Below are 20,511 nucleotides of genomic sequence, written 5' to 3' on the forward strand. Positions count from 1 at the left end.
CTGCTTCTCACAGAAAGGAAGTGCTTCCATCAAAATGAAGCTGAGCTTGTTTAAAAAGACACGGATATGCTTGCTCGGTTTGCAAGTTTTTGCAACATGGTTTCTGTTTGTGTGTATTCACCAGCACGGAAGCACATGACCTGCAGTGTGTTAGCGTCGGTGACGGTGTATGAAGCGTGTGTTTTCATCCAGCTTTTATAAAATTCGTAATTTCATGATAGCGAGCTGAAAGTAGAGGAGCGACCACTTGGGGACAGAAATAGCTCATGATGTGATCTTCTGACATTATTTACATATTTTAGATATACGTTATAACTTTGAACCTTAATCTTTTTGGGGTGATGGTAGGAGAAATGCTCAAAAGTATTTTTGATGGGATGCTCTGCACCTTTGGCATTCTTGTTTTCTTGTTGTGTTTACTTCTAACCTGGTGTTGAAACATTACGAACATGTCTAATTGCGCTACTGGGGGATTAAAAGTTGCATTTTGGGACGATCTCTGTGTTTCCGTGTTGACATTGGTATTTTTGAAACTGGCAAACCTGTTAAGAAAAAACATTCCTGTGTGGAGGGGACCTAAGATAAGTCAGTGTGGGTTAATTGCAGTCAGCATCATCATTGCATTCTAAATGAAATTGTCTAAATGTTACATTTTCCTAATAACATTCAACCATAGCTAAAGAGAATTTATTTAGGTTTTAGTAAGTTGAAATAACTATTCACTAGTTATTTGAATAGCATAATGCTATTTTCACTAATAGCTTTATGAGCTATTAGTGAAAAACACAAAAATGGGCAAATGACACCTTATCCTTAATATGGTTTGTATCTTACAGTTGTTTTTGGTAGATATTACCACAGCTCTTCTTTTGAAATGATGTCGGGAGATTGGATTCACTTCTATCAGTACAAATTCCAACTCCCCTTAAGATTCCACCATTTATTTGCACAATTGCGTATGTTTCTTACTAGATAATGACATAGGTCAGGGGTGCCCAAAGTTAGTTCTCGAGGGCTGACATCCTGCATGTTTTAGTTCTCTTCCTGGTTTGACACACCTGGATCCAATGATGGCTCATTAGAAGGCCTGAGAAGTACATTGACATGCTGAAAAGGTTTTTACTATCACCAGAGAGAGAACTAAAACATGCGGGATGTTGGCCCTCGAGGACCGACTTTGGGCACCCCTGACATAGGTGAAACTAAAAGAATATCAGAGTTCAGAAATGTTCCATCATGGTTGATAGGTTTAGCTTACTCCCTACTTAATTGCACATGGCCCAAATTTGGCAGTTTGAGTAAATTTAGCCATCCTAAAATCTTTTTTTTTTAAGGAGTGCTATTTTGTTGTGAGAGAAAGCCAGCCAAGCTCCTCAATTTTAACCAGTTGGATGTTTGGGCAGGAACGGAGAAACTGCGATATGCTGAGACTCAGCCTGTGACCAGCCATTGTCCTGTTTGCTCTCTGTAGATGGTGATGTCAGGAGCTCCGTTCGGCCAGCAGTATGGTCAGGCCGGGGTGCAGCAGATGGGGACAGCAGGGGTCAATGCCCAACAACTCCAGAACAAGACGGCCCTTTCTAACAACCTGCCCCCATTCCCTGCTGACTTAAAGGGAGCTGGGAATGTGCCAAACATGGTGAGTGTTTTAGCCCCTACATGACCTGCTGCCTGTTGTCTGATTTGCGTTTCTGAAGTCATCCTTCAATGCTGTAGAAAAAAAATACAGTGTTGGTTTTATTTATCTTGTTAATATATGTTTTACTTCATCATTTCTTTAAAATATAAGCTGTAGGTTTTAATAATTCTCAAAACAAAATGTAGGATTTATGCAGCTCTGTTGGTTTTGAGAAATTGATTAAACGAAACTAAGACTAAAATGACCACGTAATTCATTAAAGTGTGTCTAAGTGGTAATCTTCTTTTTGCTCGACAGCTTAAACTTCACAATGTCTGCATACAGCTGTAGTTAAAATTGGGGTGTAAAAACTTCAATTGTTCACTTCATTGATTAATTTCATACCACCAGTTTAACTGAGAGCCATTTAAATATGAAGAAAACAGAAAATTTAGTGATTTTTAATTCTGACCTTTTCTGGGATTAAAGGTCATTTCCTCAATTTCTAGGTATAAACATTGCTACTATAATTAGACATCAGACTTCCAGTTTATTTTTGTTGTTGCTGGTTGCATTTGCTCCTTAGATGTTTCTTCAATTTCTATGATTTTGTGTTGATCTTTTTTTTTTATTTTTAACTGCTTTTCTTGTTAATCTGCTAAAGCCAAACCTCAAGTTTTAATTCTTGCACTTTATTATGCACATCATTTTATTTTCATACACTTTTAAAGTTTGAAATGAGCAACATTTGACAATGGAGTAATATAATAACCATGTGTGTCTGCACGCCATTGCAGGCCCAGATGCAGCAGCAGGTAACATCGATGGGTATGGTCCCGGGGGCTGGCGGCGTATCTGGAGGGCCGACTGCCGACCCCGAGAAACGAAAACTCATTCAGCAGCAGCTGGTCCTGCTGCTCCACGCACACAAGTGCCAACGGCGGGAACAGGCCAATGGAGAAGTGAGGGCCTGTACTCTGCCTCACTGCCGCACCATGAAGAACGTACTCAACCACATGACTCACTGCCAAGCTGGCAAGTCTTGCCAGGGTGAGTAAAAAATTACAATAATAAACATTTACTAATATTAAGAAAAGACAAAAACTAGAGTTGACATATATTTTGTTAGGTGTTGTTGGGTGTGAGTGATTAGCATAGATAGCATTACTAAAACAGTGCTGTCTGTGTGTTTTCCCTTGAGAATGTCGATTGATTTCTCAGTCAATGATTCTTCAAAACAAACCGAGGTTGAAAGCTTAGATGGAGAAAACAGAAACTTGACTACGTTTAACCTTCCTGTTATCTGCTAAAGTCTTGTTCTCTAACAGCCAAAATGAATCATTGAACAGCTATTTATCTTGAACGTTTCTTTTTAAGAAGCTTTTTTAACATATCTTTGACATCCTTATAACACCTCACTGACACTAAAAATAGACATCTTGAACTTTCTTCTCTAAGTAACAGCATCTACACCAACGAATGTTGTGTTAAGGTGTGTTCACTGATTGGATTTTCTTTTTGATTTTTGAGTGGTCAATTAGTGTACAGAGCTGGTTGAGATGTAAAACTTTAGCTTCTGCTAATTTCTTGTCTTGTCTGCAGTAGTACAGTCACTGTTTTATACTTCAGTTTTGAGCCGCATAGCAAAGCTCTTAATTTACTGGTACATTTTAGTTTGGTCATAGTCAAACTAATGATATCCCTGGCTGAAATGAGCCTCCTCTGCAGGGTGGCTGGGTTCCTCCTTGGGGAAAGGCTGTTACAGTACACACATTTCAAACTTGACACCAGTACTAAGAAAAATTCTCAATACTTGATACCATTTTCAATACAGCAGCAACTTCTTTAAAAAATTTGAAGTCTTTCAGAAGCGGCTCATTGTTTTGGGCCCGGTAAGCGTCTGCAGGGAGGGGATGAAGCTCAGTATCTGCTATTGCAGCTCTGCTGCCAGAAGAAGCAATTGTAAATGAATCAGTTTGCATAGATTTTATTGCAAATGAGTACATTTGAATAAATATTTTTTTTAGTATTGATTTTGTTGAAATCTTAGATATTTTGACAACCCCAGACAGAAGTAGCCATCAAAGGTCTGTCTGACAGTCTGGTCATAACTGGTTGAATATCATCAACAGTAATACTCGGGTAGGCGGTCACTTTTAAATGATGGAAAAGGGCCCAAAGTGTGAAAAATAAAATATTTTTTCCAGAACTATTGTCCAATTGAACTGTAGCCACACTTTTTTATTGCTAACTGACAGGATCTGGGATAGCTATTCAACCTGATGTATTTCCATAGATGGTTTTCTACATATCTTAAAAAAGTGATCTGCCCTTTCACCTCTCACTCACTTACTTGCTTTTCACTGAATGATTTGTAAAATTTATAAGTCAGAGTGATGCTTCTGCCTTAAAATCACAGCTCTAGACCAGCTTCCCTGTCACTAACACCCTTCTCTATTCCGATGTTCTCTTTGAACTTAAGCTAGTTATCTTCATCTTCTTCTCCACGTCCAGATGCCTAAATGAACAGAGGTGCTACCGTAAATTAACGTTTTGCTCTAACAAGTGATTACACCGGTACACTTGCCTAATAAAACGTAGTCAAGTAAACAAGATTCTGTTAGTATCTTGTTTACATGACAAGATGCAAAAAGCAGTGATTTTGTGTGTAAAGTGCTTTGAGCACAGATACTGGAGGAGGGGTTATTTGATGCCTGTTTAGTGCGATTTCCAGGCAGTTACCCCACTTCCCAGAGTATATAGCTAAACGTCTGCGTGTCCATGTTTTATTGCTTTAGTGGAGCCGGTTACCTCAGCTGACTGGCTGAACCCTAGTGACTGACAACATCAGCAAACATTAATTTAATCGTTTCAAACTGCTGGAAGGACGGTTGTTTTACATTTAATATGTTTACACTGGTCCCCATCAAACACCAAGGGTCTGTGAACTTTGAACTTTAATGTTTATGCTGTTTCAGTTGTTTAAATAAATTAAAAGGTACATTCATGGTTTTACAACATGTTGACTAATTAATTTTGCATTGCTAATTTCATATATTTGCAGGGTGATTTGAGCGTGTTAGTTTACTTGTTAATTCTTCTCACTGAGAGTTACTGTGTGCTTTCATTTTTTCTTCAGTGGCTCACTGTGCATCATCCAGGCAGATCATCTCTCACTGGAAGAACTGTACACGACACGACTGCCCCGTCTGCTTGCCTTTAAAGAATGCAAGTGACAAGAGAAATCAGCAGCGTAAGTAACTCCAGGAACGTTTGCTCAGTAGCTTTTTTTAAAACATTTTAAGAAGTGCTCAACAAACAGCAGCGAGCCTCAAGGAAGTAAGTGTATCATGAAGTGGTGCCACCTGCAGGCGGAGTTTTCCTGCTGCAGGGCTGTGCTGGCTCGCTAGCTCTGAGCTCTGACTGTGAGAGGATTCCTCTAGAAAGGGAGGGCCTGTAATGTGACACCCAGGGAGGGGCTTGGTGGCTCTGCTATTAGCGGGGGGCAGGGTCTCAGGACAGCATGCTTTCTAATTGGTTAAAAGCCGCTATGACAGGTTTAAATCCCCCACAGAGGCAGCATGCTCACTGTCAGCAATCAACACAGCAGGGAGCTGCACAGGTTTTACACCAGTCCTTCTTCAGCTGCCATTTTCTGTTGTTTTTTTAAATTTTTTTATTTTTAAATACATTATTAAATGTTATTACTCATTTACTAAAATTATTGTCATGACTAAAGTAGTCAAAAGGAGAAAAAGTTTCCTTGTGGAGCGTTATATCTTTCTAACGTTTTTTCATTTTTACATTTTTTACTATGATTAATATTGAAATAAAACATGCTTAGCAACATTTGTGATGCAAGAGAAGATATAAGAAAAAGATGCAATTTTCTTCTATTTTCTTCATTTGATCAACTTAGTTTAACTTAGTCATTTTATTATATTATATTTTTTCCACTAATTAAGTAATATTGGGATTTTAACCCATTTGCTTGCTTGCTATTTTTGAATAATTAAGAGCAGACAAAAATGCATTGATGCCAAATGTTTTGTTACTTATAGGTCTTTTAACTTATTAATTTTTATGTTCTTTATTATGTGTTCATTTAACAAAAATGCAAATTTTATATGTGGAAATTACCGTATTTTCCGCACTATAAGGCGCACCGCATTATAAGGCGCACCTTCAATGAATGGCCTATTTTAAAACTTTTTTCATATATAAGGCGCACCGCATTATAAGGCGCATAGAATAGACGCTACAGTAGAGGCGGGGGTTACGTTATGCATCCATTAGATGGAACTGCGATAAAGGGAATGTCGACAAAACAGTCAGATAGGTCAGTCAAACTTTATTAATGGATTACAAACCAGCGTTCTGAAAACTCCGTTCATTCCCAAAATGAACAGCTGTTGCTTCCTCCACTTCCGCACCATTGATTGTTCATGTTAAATTCTCTCGCTGCTGCTCTATGGGCTCTTTGCACCTCAGCTTAATGATGAACATCGAGCCGAAGCCCCGACAATAAGCTGGAGAAAGGTTTTAGGATGTTCGCCTCGTTATACACAGATACGAAGGTGAGTTTTACTTTCTTTAAACTTTGTGGCTAACATTAGCTTTAGCTTATGCCGGACATTTTTCTTGTAAAAATGTGCTATTTAAGTATCTAAACATTTTTCATCATTCATTAACAGACAATGTTTTTACCTTGTTTTCAAGCATATTACGTGGTTTATTGTCGTTAGTGTCAGAGACCAAGTAACGGGGATTTTACGGTTCAGTCTTTTTGCTTCTGAAGCACAACGAGCCCGTAGCTTAGCATTAGCTCTGGTGTCGGAGTTCTAGTTCAGCTGACGGTTCAGGTTCAGTTGTTGCTTTTAGAAAAATATAACGGTGTTCCTTAAGGTTTCCGTGTTACTTCACTTTATTAGTTTAGCATGTTTCTTGTGAAGCAGGACGGTGTTTACAGCAGTGTGTTCAGGCGGATCAGTAGCTCGGCTGTCTGGCTCTGGTCTGCTCTCTGGTTCCCATAAACTCTTTCAGGCTGAATACAGAAGTGATTCCATGGAAATAACACAGGAGGCTCCTTTACCTTCTGCTTTAGGCTGAAGAAGTTGATCCGGAGTGAAGTGAAGGCTGTAAACCTTGCTGTGCGGCGTTAGCTTTAACTGGTAGCGACGAATATTTACAAGCCACCATCTTCTTAATTCAGGATCGTTTGGAAATCCATGAAAACTTAAAAGCCCATTATATTAGGAAGACAGCAATGTGCATAGTATTGTTTTATTTGCGTCTGAAATAAGACTTTGTCTTTTCTAGCTGTCATGGTAACTCGAAGCGAAAAAAGAGAGCCGCATTTGCGCATGCGGTTGTGACGTCAGCGCGGCAGGTGCAAAGAGCCCATTCCCGTATTCTACTGTGTGACTGATCGCCTTGAGCTTAAACTCTGCGTTGTAAGCGTGTCTCTTAATAGGAGCCATTTTGGGGTCTTTACACAAAACCCAGCTTGCGCCGCTGGCTGCATCGGCGGCTGCTTTCCCCCATTTCTTCTTCTACGGGGAAAATGAAGTTGGCGTCTGCTTTCCCGTTTCTTCTTCTATGGGGAAATGAAGTTGGCGTCTGCTTTCCTCCGTTTCTTCCTCTACGGGGAAAATAAAGTCGGCGTCTGCTTTCCCGTTTCTTCTTCCACGGGGGAAAATGAAGTCGGCGGCTGCTTACCGTAGTTGCGAGACCTGTTGTGGCTCAATATTGGTCCATATATAAGGTGCACCGGATTATAAGGCGCACTGTCGGCTTTTGAGAAAATTGAAGGTTTTTAGGTGCGCCTTATAGTGCGGAAAATACGGTAATAGTTTGCTAGCATTATTTTTGTTTTTAGCTACAAACCAAGCCAAAAAGCTAAATTGTTATAATTCAATTTCAAATTTTTTACTCAATATTTTTTTACAATTTTTTTCCAACTGAATAATTCATTTACATCCATTATTATGTATGTTTCAATAATTAAAAACATACAAAAGCTTGAGATGGCTCTTATATGCTTTTATATTTTATCTGGAATATGTTTAATTTTTGGTTATTGTTTTCCCCTCTGATTCAGAATGACAACCATTTAGCAACATTATTTTTGGAGTTTTAATAAATAAGAGCAAACAAAAGCACAAAATGCAAAGTTTTCTAACTCACATTCTCTTTTTCTTTTTTTTAACCATTTTTAGGTTTTGTTCATTTTTTGACTCATTACTTTTGTGATACTAATACTTTACAAGCATTTTTGATATAGATAATTTAAATTACAAGCTGCAAAGTTTGCTTATGTACTTAATAACCTCATAATAATTATTTTTATTCAGCTTTACCAAACAGTGGGTGTGTTAATCTCTCTCTCCAGCCATGTTGAACTCTCCCGGAGCCAGCCTGCAGAATGCCATCAGTACAGTCGGACCCGGCCTGCCGAGCGCCACAGCCATCAACAGCGCTCCCACACACATTGACCCCAGCTCTATGCAGAGGGCTTACGCAGCTCTGGGCCTCCCATATGGGAACCATTCCCCTGCTCAGGTCCAGGGTCAGGGTCCGGCTCAGCAGAACCCCCAGGCACACCAGCAGCTACGAAATATGAACTCACTCGGTATGAAACCAAAAAGTCTTTAGCTGCATTTTTTTTTGGTTTTTACCTAAACTGTTCAGTCACTGTGCTTGTATGTAAACTTTTGTTAATGTTTGTTAATATCAGGCACTAATCAGATGAACCAGATAGGAGGCCTGGGTAGCCATTCCTCCGACCAGACGGGCTTGCTCTCCGACTCCTCGCTCCCCTCTTCGCTCAACAAGTGAGCCTTATTATTTCTACTTGACTCAACTCTTACAGAATATGGTCTCTGTCCATATTCTGCTTCTTTTATGAAATGAGCCTAAAGAGAAATCTTTTCTGTCCAGCAGGCAGCTACTGCCAGATGGATCAGAGGTAGAAGGTATGGGAAACCTCCCCGCTGCCACCCCTCTCTCTGCTTCAGGGGTAAGAAAGGCCTGGCATGAACACGTGACTCAGGGCCTGCGCTCTCATCTGGTGCACAAACTGTAAGTTTACTACATAAGCAGGTGTGTCTGTAGAATATATTGTTGTTCAGCAGATAAACTCAGCTTCTCATCCTGCAGAGTACAAGCCATATTCCCGACCCCAGACCCTGCAGCTCTGAAGGACAGGCGAATGGAGAACTTGGTGGCTTACGCACGCAAAGTTGAGGGAGACATGTATGAGTCAGCAAACAGCAGGGTATTATGATACTCTTAGTTGTTTTATTTATCATTTCAACTCAATAATTGTTCTTTAACCTTTTCTGATCTCATGGTTTTCTTGTCCATCTAATTAGGATGAGTACTACCACTTCCTGGCAGAAAAAATTTACAAGATCCAGAAAGAGCTGGAGGAGAAGAGACGCTCGCGTCTGCAGAAACAGCCCATCATGGTGGGCGCTCCCGGACCCCAGCAGCCTGGTATGGCTCAGCCCAACAGCATGGGCCCTGCACAGGCCGTTCGACCTCCAAGTTAGTAGAAACACCCGTAACACCTTGGTTTATTGGTTAAAGCTACTCACTTTGTTTTCAGATACTAAGAGCAACTTTTAATAAAGCATATTTTTGTCTTACCTCCCTGCAGATGGACCTGCAACAATGCCCAACATGCCAAATCAGATGATGAACCGTATGCAGGTGGATCAAGGTATATCTATCAAGTTGTTACATGTGTTTCTAATTAATATCAGAACCACAACTGTAAACACTATGTAAATAAAGCTGTTTAGTAAAGCCTGAGATTATTGAACCACTCTTTCAGTCAGTTGGTTTAGTGCCCCTGCCAGCCCATTCGGGCATTGAATATTAAATTACATCAACTCCCCTGAAGAGGTATGTAATTGTACATAAATATGTTCCCACAGGAATCAATCAGTTTAACCCAATGGCGATGCAGAATGCACAGATGCCTCAGGCACCCATGGGAGCGAGGGCTCCTTCCCCAATGAGCCATCCGCAGCAGATGAACATGAATTCTGTGGTGAGATTGGTTTCCCAGCTTTTATGATTATTATTATTGTTATTATTATTATTATGTTGGTTTCTTTCAAGAACACATTGCAAAAACCCCCTTTTCAACTATTTTAATGTATTAGGTGTTTTGATTTTTTACATTTGAAAACAAGTTCATGAAACAAGATGTTAAAACTGTGACTATGTATAATTTGTAGATTTCACCTAACAGATCAATCTTTAATTTTAATATCAAAAGTGTCCTGTTAATGTTGTTGTAAGGTGCCTTTAATTGAGGCTGATCAAACTTCTGGTGGTTTAAATTTTCTCACTGCAGCTCCAGTTGTAGAGGAGGGAATGTTCCTGTTGGCATCTACTATTTTGTAGCCATCTGCTCTATTTGAATTGAATGTTCTCTTAACTATTCCTATTTTGAAGACTCCCCTCATATTCATATGCCAGGGAAATTAGATGTTATGGATTAGTGACAATAAAATACTTAAAAGCAATAAAAAACTGAAAAATCAAGTAGAAAGAAAATTAATTTTAGTTTAAAAGAAATGGGTAGTAATTTTAAACTAAAATTACTACCGGTAATAGATCAAATAAAAGAGATTAACTTGAAAAAAGAGAAATTCCTTTAAATGGGATTTTTTGGGGTCTTTCCTCTATTGATTAAGTCATCTGGAAGATTTTGACTTTTTTATATTCAGAGTGTATAATGTGACTACAGGAAGACATTACATTTATATTAAAGGAGTGATATTACTTACTACAAATGTGACACATCCCATTAACGTTTCGCTAAATTTTTTGAGAAGTCAAGGAAAACATTTGTCCTGGTTCTAAAGAAATAAAGGAAAGTGAAGCCTCAATTTATTTTCAGAAATGATAAATAATTCACAATAGGGATAATTCACATTTAAGCTATATAGATCCATTCAAAAAGAATAATCTTCGACATTAAATTTTTTCCTTCTTGATAGCTCTTTCATTAAAACCTCAAACTGATTTCCTCCTCTGCATTTTAATACAGTTTTTTTAAAATTCTGTTTTTAATTAATATCTTGTTCTTTGGTTATGGTTCTAGCAGTGTAGTCTACATTCAGAGTAAAAATAATTTTCTATAAAAATTCATTTGTTGATTTTCTGATGTGTTTGTGTCATCTCTACCACTTTCCAGATGGGCATGTCTCCATCCAGGATGCCCCCGAACCAAGGCATGATGGGTAATCATGCTAATAGCATGACTCAACCAGCCACCCAAGGCCAGTACCTGCAGCAGGGTCAGTATCCTGGTGCTGCAGGTGGAGCCATGAATGTGAATATAGGCATGGGTCAGACTATGCCACAGGCTGCCGTTGCACAGGTGAGATGATCTGTGAAGTTGGATGAAACTAGTCGTCCCACTAAATATTAGGCAATGCTAATAGTGAGGTTCCCTTTTTTTCCAGCAACAACAAACCTCTAACCTCCCTCTGAATGCACTGGGCTCCCAGTTGCCCTCTGGACCCACCACCCAACCCACCCGGGGCACCCCCCCTCCACCCAGCATCAGCCAGCAGCAGCAGCAGCAGCAGCATGCTCCCACACAGGCCCAGGTGCCGCAGCAGCCCTCCACTCCTGGCTCTGCAGTAGGACACCCCTCTACCCCAACCCACATTCCAAGTAGCCTTCCTCGCCCCCCTGCAGCTATGAGCACTCCCCCTGACTCCTCCCAGCCTCTGACACCCCTGCAGCCTCCCTCTGAGCCCCCCAGCCAGATGCAGCAGCCCACCTCTGTGCAGCCTCAGCACCCTAGTACACCGGTGAGATCCTTGTTCTGCCTGAATGCTAAAAACTGGCTTATACAGGGTTTGTACGGGTGCTTAAAATCCTTGAAAATGCTTAAATTTCAATTTTGTGTGTTCAAGGTTTGGGAAGTGCTTGATTTCTGTATAATGTCCTTGAAATTTCTAACAGCATAGTTTTGTAATAAAGTGCAATTTAACACTGGATTAACAGCCTAAACTTGGAAATCGTTACTTAGGTATTTTTTATACACCTAATGAAACGATACAAACATGTTTTTTCTCACTGACGTTACGTCAGACCAAACATTTCTTGGCATAGGTCACTTAGAATTACTAAAATTATTTCTGTTTTTAGAATTTTTTTTCTGTAACTTTCTTTGTACGTTATTTTTAAGCGTTACATTAGGCCATTTAGCCTAACATTGGTTGGGTTTCTGTCAATGTGGCAAATATTTATTATTCCTAATGGCTCAAGGACGTATTGGTCAGTGTAATTGAAATGAACATTGACTTAAATTTTATGTTAGTTATTGAAATTCTCAGGTGTTGGTGTTTTGTTCTTGAATCAGTCAGGTGTATAGGCTGTGTGTGAGAAACATTTTAAAACGTAAAATTTTGTTATTTTTTCATATACCTTTTCCCTGTGGAATACTATTACAAAACTTTAATAATAGTAATAAATGATGTGATACAATAGTGAAACTGTTTTTTTTTAGTTCACTTGTATTGTTTTTATCTCCAAAGCAGGACAATTTTCAAAACTTACCTTGAAAATGTTTGAAAAGTTCTTAAATTTTACTGTGGGAAAAGTGTACGAACCCTGCTTATACCACCACTGGTTTAAATTCAACTTCCTGGCTGGTCTTTTTAAATCTTCTCATCATTCATCCTTATTTGATAAAATGATTAATGTAGTGATCATTTTGTCTCTTGAAGTTGTCCCAGGCTGCTGCCGGTATTGATAACAGAGTACCCACTCCTGGCTCTGTGGCTGAACTGAGCTCCCTGCAGGCCCTGCCTGACATAACCAGCTCTGAGGTCAAATCCGAAGTCAAAGAGGAAGAAGAGGAGGAGGACAGCAAGTCTGGAAAAAAGCAAAATGATGTAAAGATGGAAGTATGTACATTTACTTTGCATTTAAAAGAAATTGGAGCAAAGCTATGAAGGTAAATGTGGGTTTTATTTCTTGTTACCCAGCAGGACGATGAAACCAAACCCTCCCTGGTGAAGAAGGAGGAAACGGATGCAGCAGAACCAAAGCAGGAACCCATGGAGACGGACGAGAAGAAGCCAGAGGTGAAGGTGGAACCCAAAGAAGAGGAGGACGGTGCGTCCACCAGCACATCAGCCACTTCCACTGCTCAGAACCGCAAGAAAAGTAAGACCACTCATCCACTTTGATGTTTTATTTGTTGACAATATTAACATTTTAGGACCAGTTTCTGATAACCTGATTTTCGTACAGCTTTGACCAACCTTTTCTGATTCTGTTCAAGTCAGATCTCTCCTAAGCTATAATAGAAGGAGATAGAAGACCTGCCATAGCCCATCATTAATTAGTTATACTGGGAACTAAAGCTATGTCATGCCGCTGCAATGTATGAGAGCAGTAAGTGTATATCAGGATTTTAATGATAATAATAAAAAGGTCAAAATGATGACAAAGTTGCATTTAACGCAATATAGATAGGACAGCTTTGCTTGGTGTGTGAATCTATATGTTGATACTTTAAACTAGCTTTAGCAACTTATATTAGCGATTAGCACAGGTAACATTATTAAAGTCACAGCCTTTGTGCTTATTCCCCAGAGTGTAGATCCTGACCTTACCTCTGGGATTTCCAACTTGTTCATAAGCAGAGGTGGAAGCCTGAAAGTATAAAACAACAACTTTTATGTAAAATTTTCAACTATTCCTTTGTCTGCTGAATTTCTGGCTTTGTTGCGTATGGGACAAACTGCAGACATTTTCTGTCCTCCGTTTTCAAACTTCTCACTGATACTGAAGATGACTGACTGCCAGGGCCCTTCCTTGAGGCTCTGCAACCACTCTGAGGATTGTTTTTATCGGTTCAGGAATGACCAGTTCGCTGAGTGATAAAAAGCTAGATTTCAGATTTTTCAGGAAATCCCAGTTCTGATACAATCCCCTGCTGGTTAGACTATTATTAAAATGTGTTAAATAAGTTTGAGTACAGATAGAGGTGGGGAATCATATTAGGTCTGCAGCGGTTGAACGTAATCTATTATATTGACTCAAAAAATCTAGTCTTTAGAAATATCAATCTCCTTATACATAGGCAACGCACCAAGGCAATGTTTCTGTTAGCAAATAGGCAACATAAAGCTGAGCACTTTTTCCAATTGTTGTTATTCTCCAATGCACATCCATCTCAAACCCTCATAATTAATGGGAGCGACGGTAATGACATTTTACTGCTAACAAGTTAGGGTCGGCATTAAAAGGAGAGTGAAGAATTTGAGGACAAAGCTTTACAGTTTATTAGCTTTTAAGCAATTTAGGTTTCATTACTATCTAAAATACTCCAACTGATTAAACCTGGACTAAACAGTAGTACATTAAACTGATATCATTAAACACAGTTTGGAATTTGTGAACATTTAAGCAGTATTACTGCAACTATTAAAGGTTTGACCCAACCTAAATTGGCCTAAAAGCCTAATTAAGCCATCAATAAATCCTGATTGTTGCTTGTTTCCACTGGAAAACGCTGGTGTACATAAACTTTTAGGCCGACTTAAGAAAGCTGTTATTTAGTTCCACTGAAGAGTTGTCTTCCATCCAGTTTTCAAGCCAGAGGAACTGAGACAAGCACTGATGCCCACTCTTGAGGCCCTCTACAGACAAGACCCCGAGTCCCTACCCTTCAGGCAACCTGTAGACCCCATGGTGCTCGGCATTCCTGTAAGTGTCAACAATTTTCTGAACGGACTTATTTATTCCATAACACAGACACTGCTACAACTGGAATCTTTGTCCCACCCGTCTTCCTGCAGGACTACTTTGACATAGTGAAGAACCCCATCGACTTATCCACCATCAAACGCAAGCTGGACACGGGTCAGTACCAGGAGCCGTGGCAGTATGTGGACGACATCTGGCTCATGTTCAACAACGCCTGGCTGTATAACCGCAAAACGTCACGCGTCTACAAGTACTGCACCAAGCTGGCCGAGGTGTTCGAAGCAGAGATTGATCCCGTCATGCAGGTTCTGGGCTACTGCTGTGGCAGGAAGGTGAGACGGTAACACAGCGCCACAGATATGCCTATGTGCTTCATTTTTTATTAAAAGCATCTTCACTTCACACTTGTGGTGCTTTGAAAAATGATTAATATCCCCCGTAACTCATTGAAATTATGAATAGGACATTTAATCTGTTTTCTTACAGATTTTTTGTGATAAATCAACACAAAAACAATGCAAGGTGGAAGGAAAAATTGGGTCGCAGTGGTTTAGATTAAACCATATTTAGCTTTAAGAATGGCTTAGTCAAAATCCACAATGAAATCTGATTCAGAATCTGAGCCAATAAAAAAGTCTGTGGTTGTAGTTGGAATACGTTTAAGAGCATGGAAGTTAGTGCTGAGCAATTTCAACATTTTATAGAGCAACTGAAATGAAAATATACAAATGTATGCTTTAAAATTCAATAAATACATGCGGCCTTTCTGGCAGTGCATGGAGATATCATTATTTGAAAGCACTCATACAAGATGGACGCCGTATTTCAAGCTGTCAACTTGATTTTCATCACTTTAAGCTTGCACTAAGACATATTTGCACTTTTAAACAGAACTGCAAGCAGGTTTTGTTGGTCAATATTTTTCTAGTTGAGGAAGTGGACCTGCAATTCATAACACCCCCAATGCTTAAAGAAATTATGCAGTTTAGTTTATTTACTAAATAATAAGGTTTTATTTAAAACATTTCTTTGCTTTTAATGAAAAACATACTAAATTAGATACCGAATTGTTCATTTGAAACTTCATCACAATAAATATTCAAAATTGCTCAATGCTGGTGAAATATTGTGATTTATTTCGTCCATTTGACCCAGCTCTAGTGTGATTACTTTTCCAAAACATTCCATATATCCATGGCCGCAGATGAAATCTTTCAGAGGAGTCTGGACGATAACATTTTCTTATTTTTATCAACAGTACGAGTTTTCACCTCAGACGCTTTGTTGCTACGGCAAACAGTTGTGTACCATCTCCAGAGACAGCACCTACTACAGCTACCAGAACAGGTAGGAGGGTGTTATTACACTGGTTGGGGGGGCTGTACTTGAATATTTGTAAAGGTTTAGAAAGCCTCTTTACACTTTACACCCCCCAAAAAACCATAACGCTCAGGTAATGAGATGGTAATTATGGAGGGTTGCAGACACAACGGGCTGGTATCTTTCTTTATCAGTCTGTGCTCAGTTCAAAGGTTTACTTTCACAAGAATCTGGCACCAAAGCCCCCCCTTCTGTTTTGAATGTGCTACTGCACCTTAGTGGAGCACAATACAGTTTCCTACTCTTGCAAATGCTTTGATGTTTCACATCTTAATATCAAGTATTTTCCACAGATTTACATGAACCATTGTTTAACCTATTGGCTTTCAACGTAATTTTGTCAAAGTGTAATGTTCCCTTTAGCCAGTTATGCACCTAGGTTGCATTTATAGATGAAAAGATAAAAAGTGTCTGTGTTAGCTTGAAATAAAAGCTTGTGTATTTGTTATTGCATCAATGCCTCTTCTGACCATCGTGACATTCATTCTCACCACCCCTGGTGCATGTTGTCATGTCATAAACCATTACAGTGAAACTGTCCATTCACCAGCATGCTGTTTGAAATAATTTCTCGTTTTTTGATAACTTTTTCTTAACGTACAGTTTTTAGTATTTTGCCTTCCTCATCATTTTTCCAGTTTGCATGAGTCGCTGAATCATGACCAGTTCAGTTGTGACTAACTTGTACCTCTGCCTGTGTGTGTGTCCGTCTATCCGTCCGTCTGTCCGTCCATCTATCTGTCCGTCTATCCGCCCATGCTCGGTCCGCCCTTGTTGCCATGTGCTCCATTCGCTCTGCACTCTCCCACCTGTGCTGCTACTGTGTGTGCTGGCTGCAGTTCACCCAAATATGGCCTTATTGCCGACAGGTATCACTATTGTGAGAAGTGCTTCAATGAGATCCAGGGCAACAGTGTGAACCTGGGGGACGACCCGGCACAACCGCAGACGTGAGTGGCCCAAGCCTGAAAATCTGCTGGGGATCATCTTTTTGTCTCATATGAGCCAACGTCAACATATTTCTTTGTTCTCTTCCATGCAGGAAAATATCTAAAGATCAGTTTGAAAAGAAGAAAAATGATACGTTGGACCCTGAACCGTGAGTGCACTGTGGCCAGTACAAGACGTTCAACAGTATTTGAGTGAAATGTCTCACTATAGCTTTTGGTGAAAATGAAACATGTTTGTCTGTTTTTAGGTTTGTTGAATGTAAAGACTGTGGAAGAAAAATGCATCAGATCTGTGTGCTGCACTATGATGTCATTTGGCCCTCTGGGTGAGTCTTGTTCTTCAACATTGTGACTAAAACAAACAAAATATGCTCTTATAGGAACATAAAAGTATTGATACTCCAACTACGACCTTATTGACAATTTTATGTGATAGACAAACAGAGCAGAGTTCTTTAGACATTTATTCACCCTTTTACTCTGACATCTCTAGTTCCTCTAATAACCTCCCCAGCAAAACATGGTGTTGTCAGTATCACGCCATGGTGACGCCATGGAGATGGCAACTGGTCATTTTTGTTAAATATCGGAAGAAAATTGTTTAGGAAGTTCATCAGCAGGGCAGTGGCCCTAAACATATAGCCTGAGCTGCACTGGTATAGTTTAGATCAAAATGGATTAATGTTTGATACTGACCTAGTCAAAGTCCAGACCAAACCTATTGGACAGTCTGTGGAAGCATTTGAAAATGGCCATTCACAGACACTCTCTGTCTAATCTGACTTAGTTTTGGGTAATTTACAGAGAAGAATCTGCAAAAACGTTTAGCTGCGGGTGGTTGACCACATATAAATTATCACCACAATTTACAGCATTTTATTGGTTACAAAAAAAAGGACATCAACCAACTATTATGCCCTACTCATCATCTGACAAAAATCAATTGACTTTTGCAAGGCGCTGTATTTTCTAAAAGCCTTGCAGGTTGACCAAATCTTTAATTTGTCTCCAGCTTCGTGTGTGACAATTGCCTGAGAAAATCGGGAAAAACAAGGAAGGAGAACAAGTTCTCAGCAAAAAGTGAGTTTAACATTTGATGGAAAAAGAAAAAGGTTAATATTTTCCTCTAAACTAAATGTCTTTGATCTGAATTAATTTTAAAATTGTTTTGTTTTACTAGGGTTGCAGACTACAAGGTTGGGGACGTACATTGAAGACAGAGTAAACAAGTACTTAAAAAGGCAGAACCACCCAGAAGCTGGTGAAGTGTTTGTGCGAGTTGTTGCCAGCTCTGATAAAACTGTGGATATTAAGCCTGGCATGAAGTCTAGGTGAGGCAGCTTACACCCAAGATGGATAAGTTATATTGCACTTTGATCTTGTATGCATTTTGTTTTTCTTTTTTTTTTTTTTGTATTGTTGTGACTAAGGATTTGTTGTTGCGCCCACAGGTTTGTAGACTCAGGTGAGATGATGGCGAACTTCCCTTACAGAACCAAAGCACTTTTTGCATTCGAGGAAATCGACGGCGTGGACGTTTGTTTCTTCGGCATGCATGTACAGGAGTATGGCTCAGATTGCCCTTTTCCAAACACAAGGTAATGCTACAGTTCAATAAAAACCTTAACGGATGTCTTACTAATTTGTCAGTTTATTTAGGTTTTTAATGCTTTGCCCTGTTTTTCCTTTCAGACGGGTTTACATATCATACCTCGACAGTGTTCACTTCTTCAAGCCACGTGTGCTAAGGACTGCAGTGTACCACGAGATCTTGATAGGCTACCTGGAGTATGTGAGGAAACTTGGGTAAGTCCAAGCACCCTTTGTTTTTCACTTACCACCTATGCGGTATAGGAATGTAGTGCTCATTGTGTATTTTCTGAGCAGGTATGTAATGGGTCACATTTGGGCCTGCCCACCAAGTGAAGGAGATGATTATATTTTCCACTGCCACCCTCCGGACCAGAAGATCCCTAAACCCAAAAGGCTGCAGGAGTGGTACAGGAAGATGCTTGACAAGGCGTTTGCAGAGAGGATCATTCATGATTACAAGGTTAGAAAACAAACAAAAAAAAGTTTACCTTGAGATAATTCACTTTGAGACATTTAATATAAAATAATGCATTTTAGAAAGATGTGTGAAAATTTCTGTTGTGAAACAAGTTTGAGGAGTTTGTCTTTAGAAATAAGAGGAAAGTTGGTGACTGTGCCTAAACATGAACATTAAAAAATTACCTGAGTCTTTATCAATAATCAGTATGATAGTAATCATTGTAAAATTGCCCCATTCAACAAGAATATAGCTTTCATGAGCATTTTATCGGAACTTTTAAACATTTTATGTTAAACCTCTGGGAATAATGTCACACCTAAGTGGAGCTATTTCTAGCGGAAAAACAGACAATGAGCAAAATTTACAAATTAGGGAAAAAAACTCAGCTTGTTTTTGGTGTAACACAAAGATTGGTATGGTGGAAAAATATGTGTATTAAAATAAAAAAATTTAAAATCTTGTCTACTTTGATTGTGGCAAACAGGCACATTCCCAGTCTTTATAATGAATGTGGTTATTTTCAACAGGAAGTTTGTCTGTTTTTTTTTGTTTTTTTACATTTTTTATATTTTGTGCCTTTACAACCCTTTTTGTTTACCTATGACATTTGTGCCTGTAATGTATATGCCTTATTTAGAGTTCATTTCAGTTTAAAAATTGCAATTCAAGCACAAATATGACAACAATGGAAAGTTTTCAATCAAGAACATGATGATTTTTCTGATGTGGTGGTTTTGCTTCTCCGTTGCCTGAGATAAGAAGTTGCTGTGTTTCTGTTCAGGACATTTTCAAGCAGGCAACAGAAGACAGGTTGACCAGTGCCAACGAGCTGCCATACTTTGAGGGCGACTTTTGGCCTAATGTGCTGGAGGAGAGCATCAAGGAGCTGGAGCAGGAGGAGGAGGAGAGAAAGAAGGAGGAGAACACTGCCTCCTCGGAGACAACAGAGGTATGTTAGATAGCTGGATTGACTTAGCTCTTTGTTTTATGCCATCAGCTGAGCACTAAAGATTTGATCAACCTAACGTGTTGGCTTAATAAAACCTTCCAGGGAAAGTAAATCCACTCAGCCTAATTACACAACCATAGTTTGACTCTGTTTTCTAAAATGTTTATGTTTGCCCTACAAGGGAGTCCAGGCTGACAGCAAGAATGCCAAAAAGAAGAATAATAAGAAAACCAACAAGAACAAGAGCAGCGTCAGCCGATCCAATAAGAAGAAGCCTGGCATGCCAAATGTAGCCAATGATCTGTCTCAAAAACTCTACGCCACCATGGAGAAACACAAGGAGGTGGGAAACCTGCAGTTTAGCTGAACTTTAACCCTACAAGAGATTATTCAGCCAAGCAGCTGTTAAATACTACAATATCTTTTTTCTTTCCAGGTGTTTTTTGTAATTCACCTCCATTCGGGGCCTGTCATCAACACCCTCCCACCTATCATGGACCCCGACCCTCTGCTGACCTGTGACCTCATGGATGGACGTGACGCCTTCCTGACTTTGGCCAGGGACAAGCACTGGGAGTTCAGCTCGCTCAGAAGATGCAAGTGGAGCTCCATGTGCATGCTGGTGGAGCTGCACAACCAGGGCCAGGACCGCTTTGTCTACACATGCAACGAATGCAAGCATCATGTGGAGACTCGCTGGCACTGCACTGTTTGTGAGGTAAGACCCTAATTCATGAAATCTGTTGGTAAATGTGAGGAAAAAGTTCAAATGGTATTACTTTTCAGAGCTTAGAGACTGGATAAATGCTCAGAT

General features: G+C 39.6%; 1 protein-coding gene across 7 annotated transcripts in view; it reads left to right on the top strand.

Annotated features, from left to right (window-relative positions):
* Positions 1-20,511, top strand: part of crebbpb (CREB binding lysine acetyltransferase b) — a 41,202-nt gene that overhangs the window by 17,419 nt on the left and 3,272 nt on the right. The window contains exons 3-30 of one of the 7 annotated variants that reach the window (XM_028042483.1): positions 1,472-1,639; positions 2,416-2,668; positions 4,758-4,871; positions 8,010-8,249; positions 8,355-8,451; positions 8,558-8,698; positions 8,777-8,894; positions 8,992-9,166; positions 9,279-9,341; positions 9,559-9,674; positions 10,830-11,015; positions 11,101-11,454; positions 12,376-12,555; positions 12,637-12,817; positions 14,247-14,365; positions 14,458-14,697; positions 15,624-15,712; positions 16,585-16,695; positions 16,788-16,844; positions 16,944-17,021; positions 17,708-17,775; positions 17,876-18,026; positions 18,147-18,293; positions 18,388-18,501; positions 18,583-18,748; positions 19,530-19,697; positions 19,879-20,040; positions 20,134-20,415. In XM_028042483.1, coding sequence (XP_027898284.1) covers positions 1,472-1,639; positions 2,416-2,668; positions 4,758-4,871; positions 8,010-8,249; positions 8,355-8,451; positions 8,558-8,698; positions 8,777-8,894; positions 8,992-9,166; positions 9,279-9,341; positions 9,559-9,674; positions 10,830-11,015; positions 11,101-11,454; positions 12,376-12,555; positions 12,637-12,817; positions 14,247-14,365; positions 14,458-14,697; positions 15,624-15,712; positions 16,585-16,695; positions 16,788-16,844; positions 16,944-17,021; positions 17,708-17,775; positions 17,876-18,026; positions 18,147-18,293; positions 18,388-18,501; positions 18,583-18,748; positions 19,530-19,697; positions 19,879-20,040; positions 20,134-20,415 — 4,338 coding nt within the window. The remainder of the gene's footprint in view (positions 1-1,471; positions 1,640-2,415; positions 2,669-4,757; positions 4,872-8,009; positions 8,250-8,354; positions 8,452-8,557; positions 8,699-8,776; positions 8,895-8,991; positions 9,167-9,278; positions 9,342-9,558; positions 9,675-10,829; positions 11,016-11,100; positions 11,455-12,375; positions 12,556-12,636; positions 12,818-14,246; positions 14,366-14,457; positions 14,698-15,623; positions 15,713-16,584; positions 16,696-16,787; positions 16,845-16,943; positions 17,022-17,707; positions 17,776-17,875; positions 18,027-18,146; positions 18,294-18,387; positions 18,502-18,582; positions 18,749-19,529; positions 19,698-19,878; positions 20,041-20,133; positions 20,416-20,511) is intronic. The other 6 variants (XM_028042488.1, XM_028042485.1, XM_028042489.1 and 3 more) reach the window with 6 other exon arrangements.

Source organism: Xiphophorus couchianus, chromosome 16, assembly GCF_001444195.1.
Source record: "Xiphophorus couchianus chromosome 16, X_couchianus-1.0, whole genome shotgun sequence".
NCBI classification, from domain to species: Eukaryota; Metazoa; Chordata; class Actinopteri; order Cyprinodontiformes; family Poeciliidae; genus Xiphophorus; species Xiphophorus couchianus.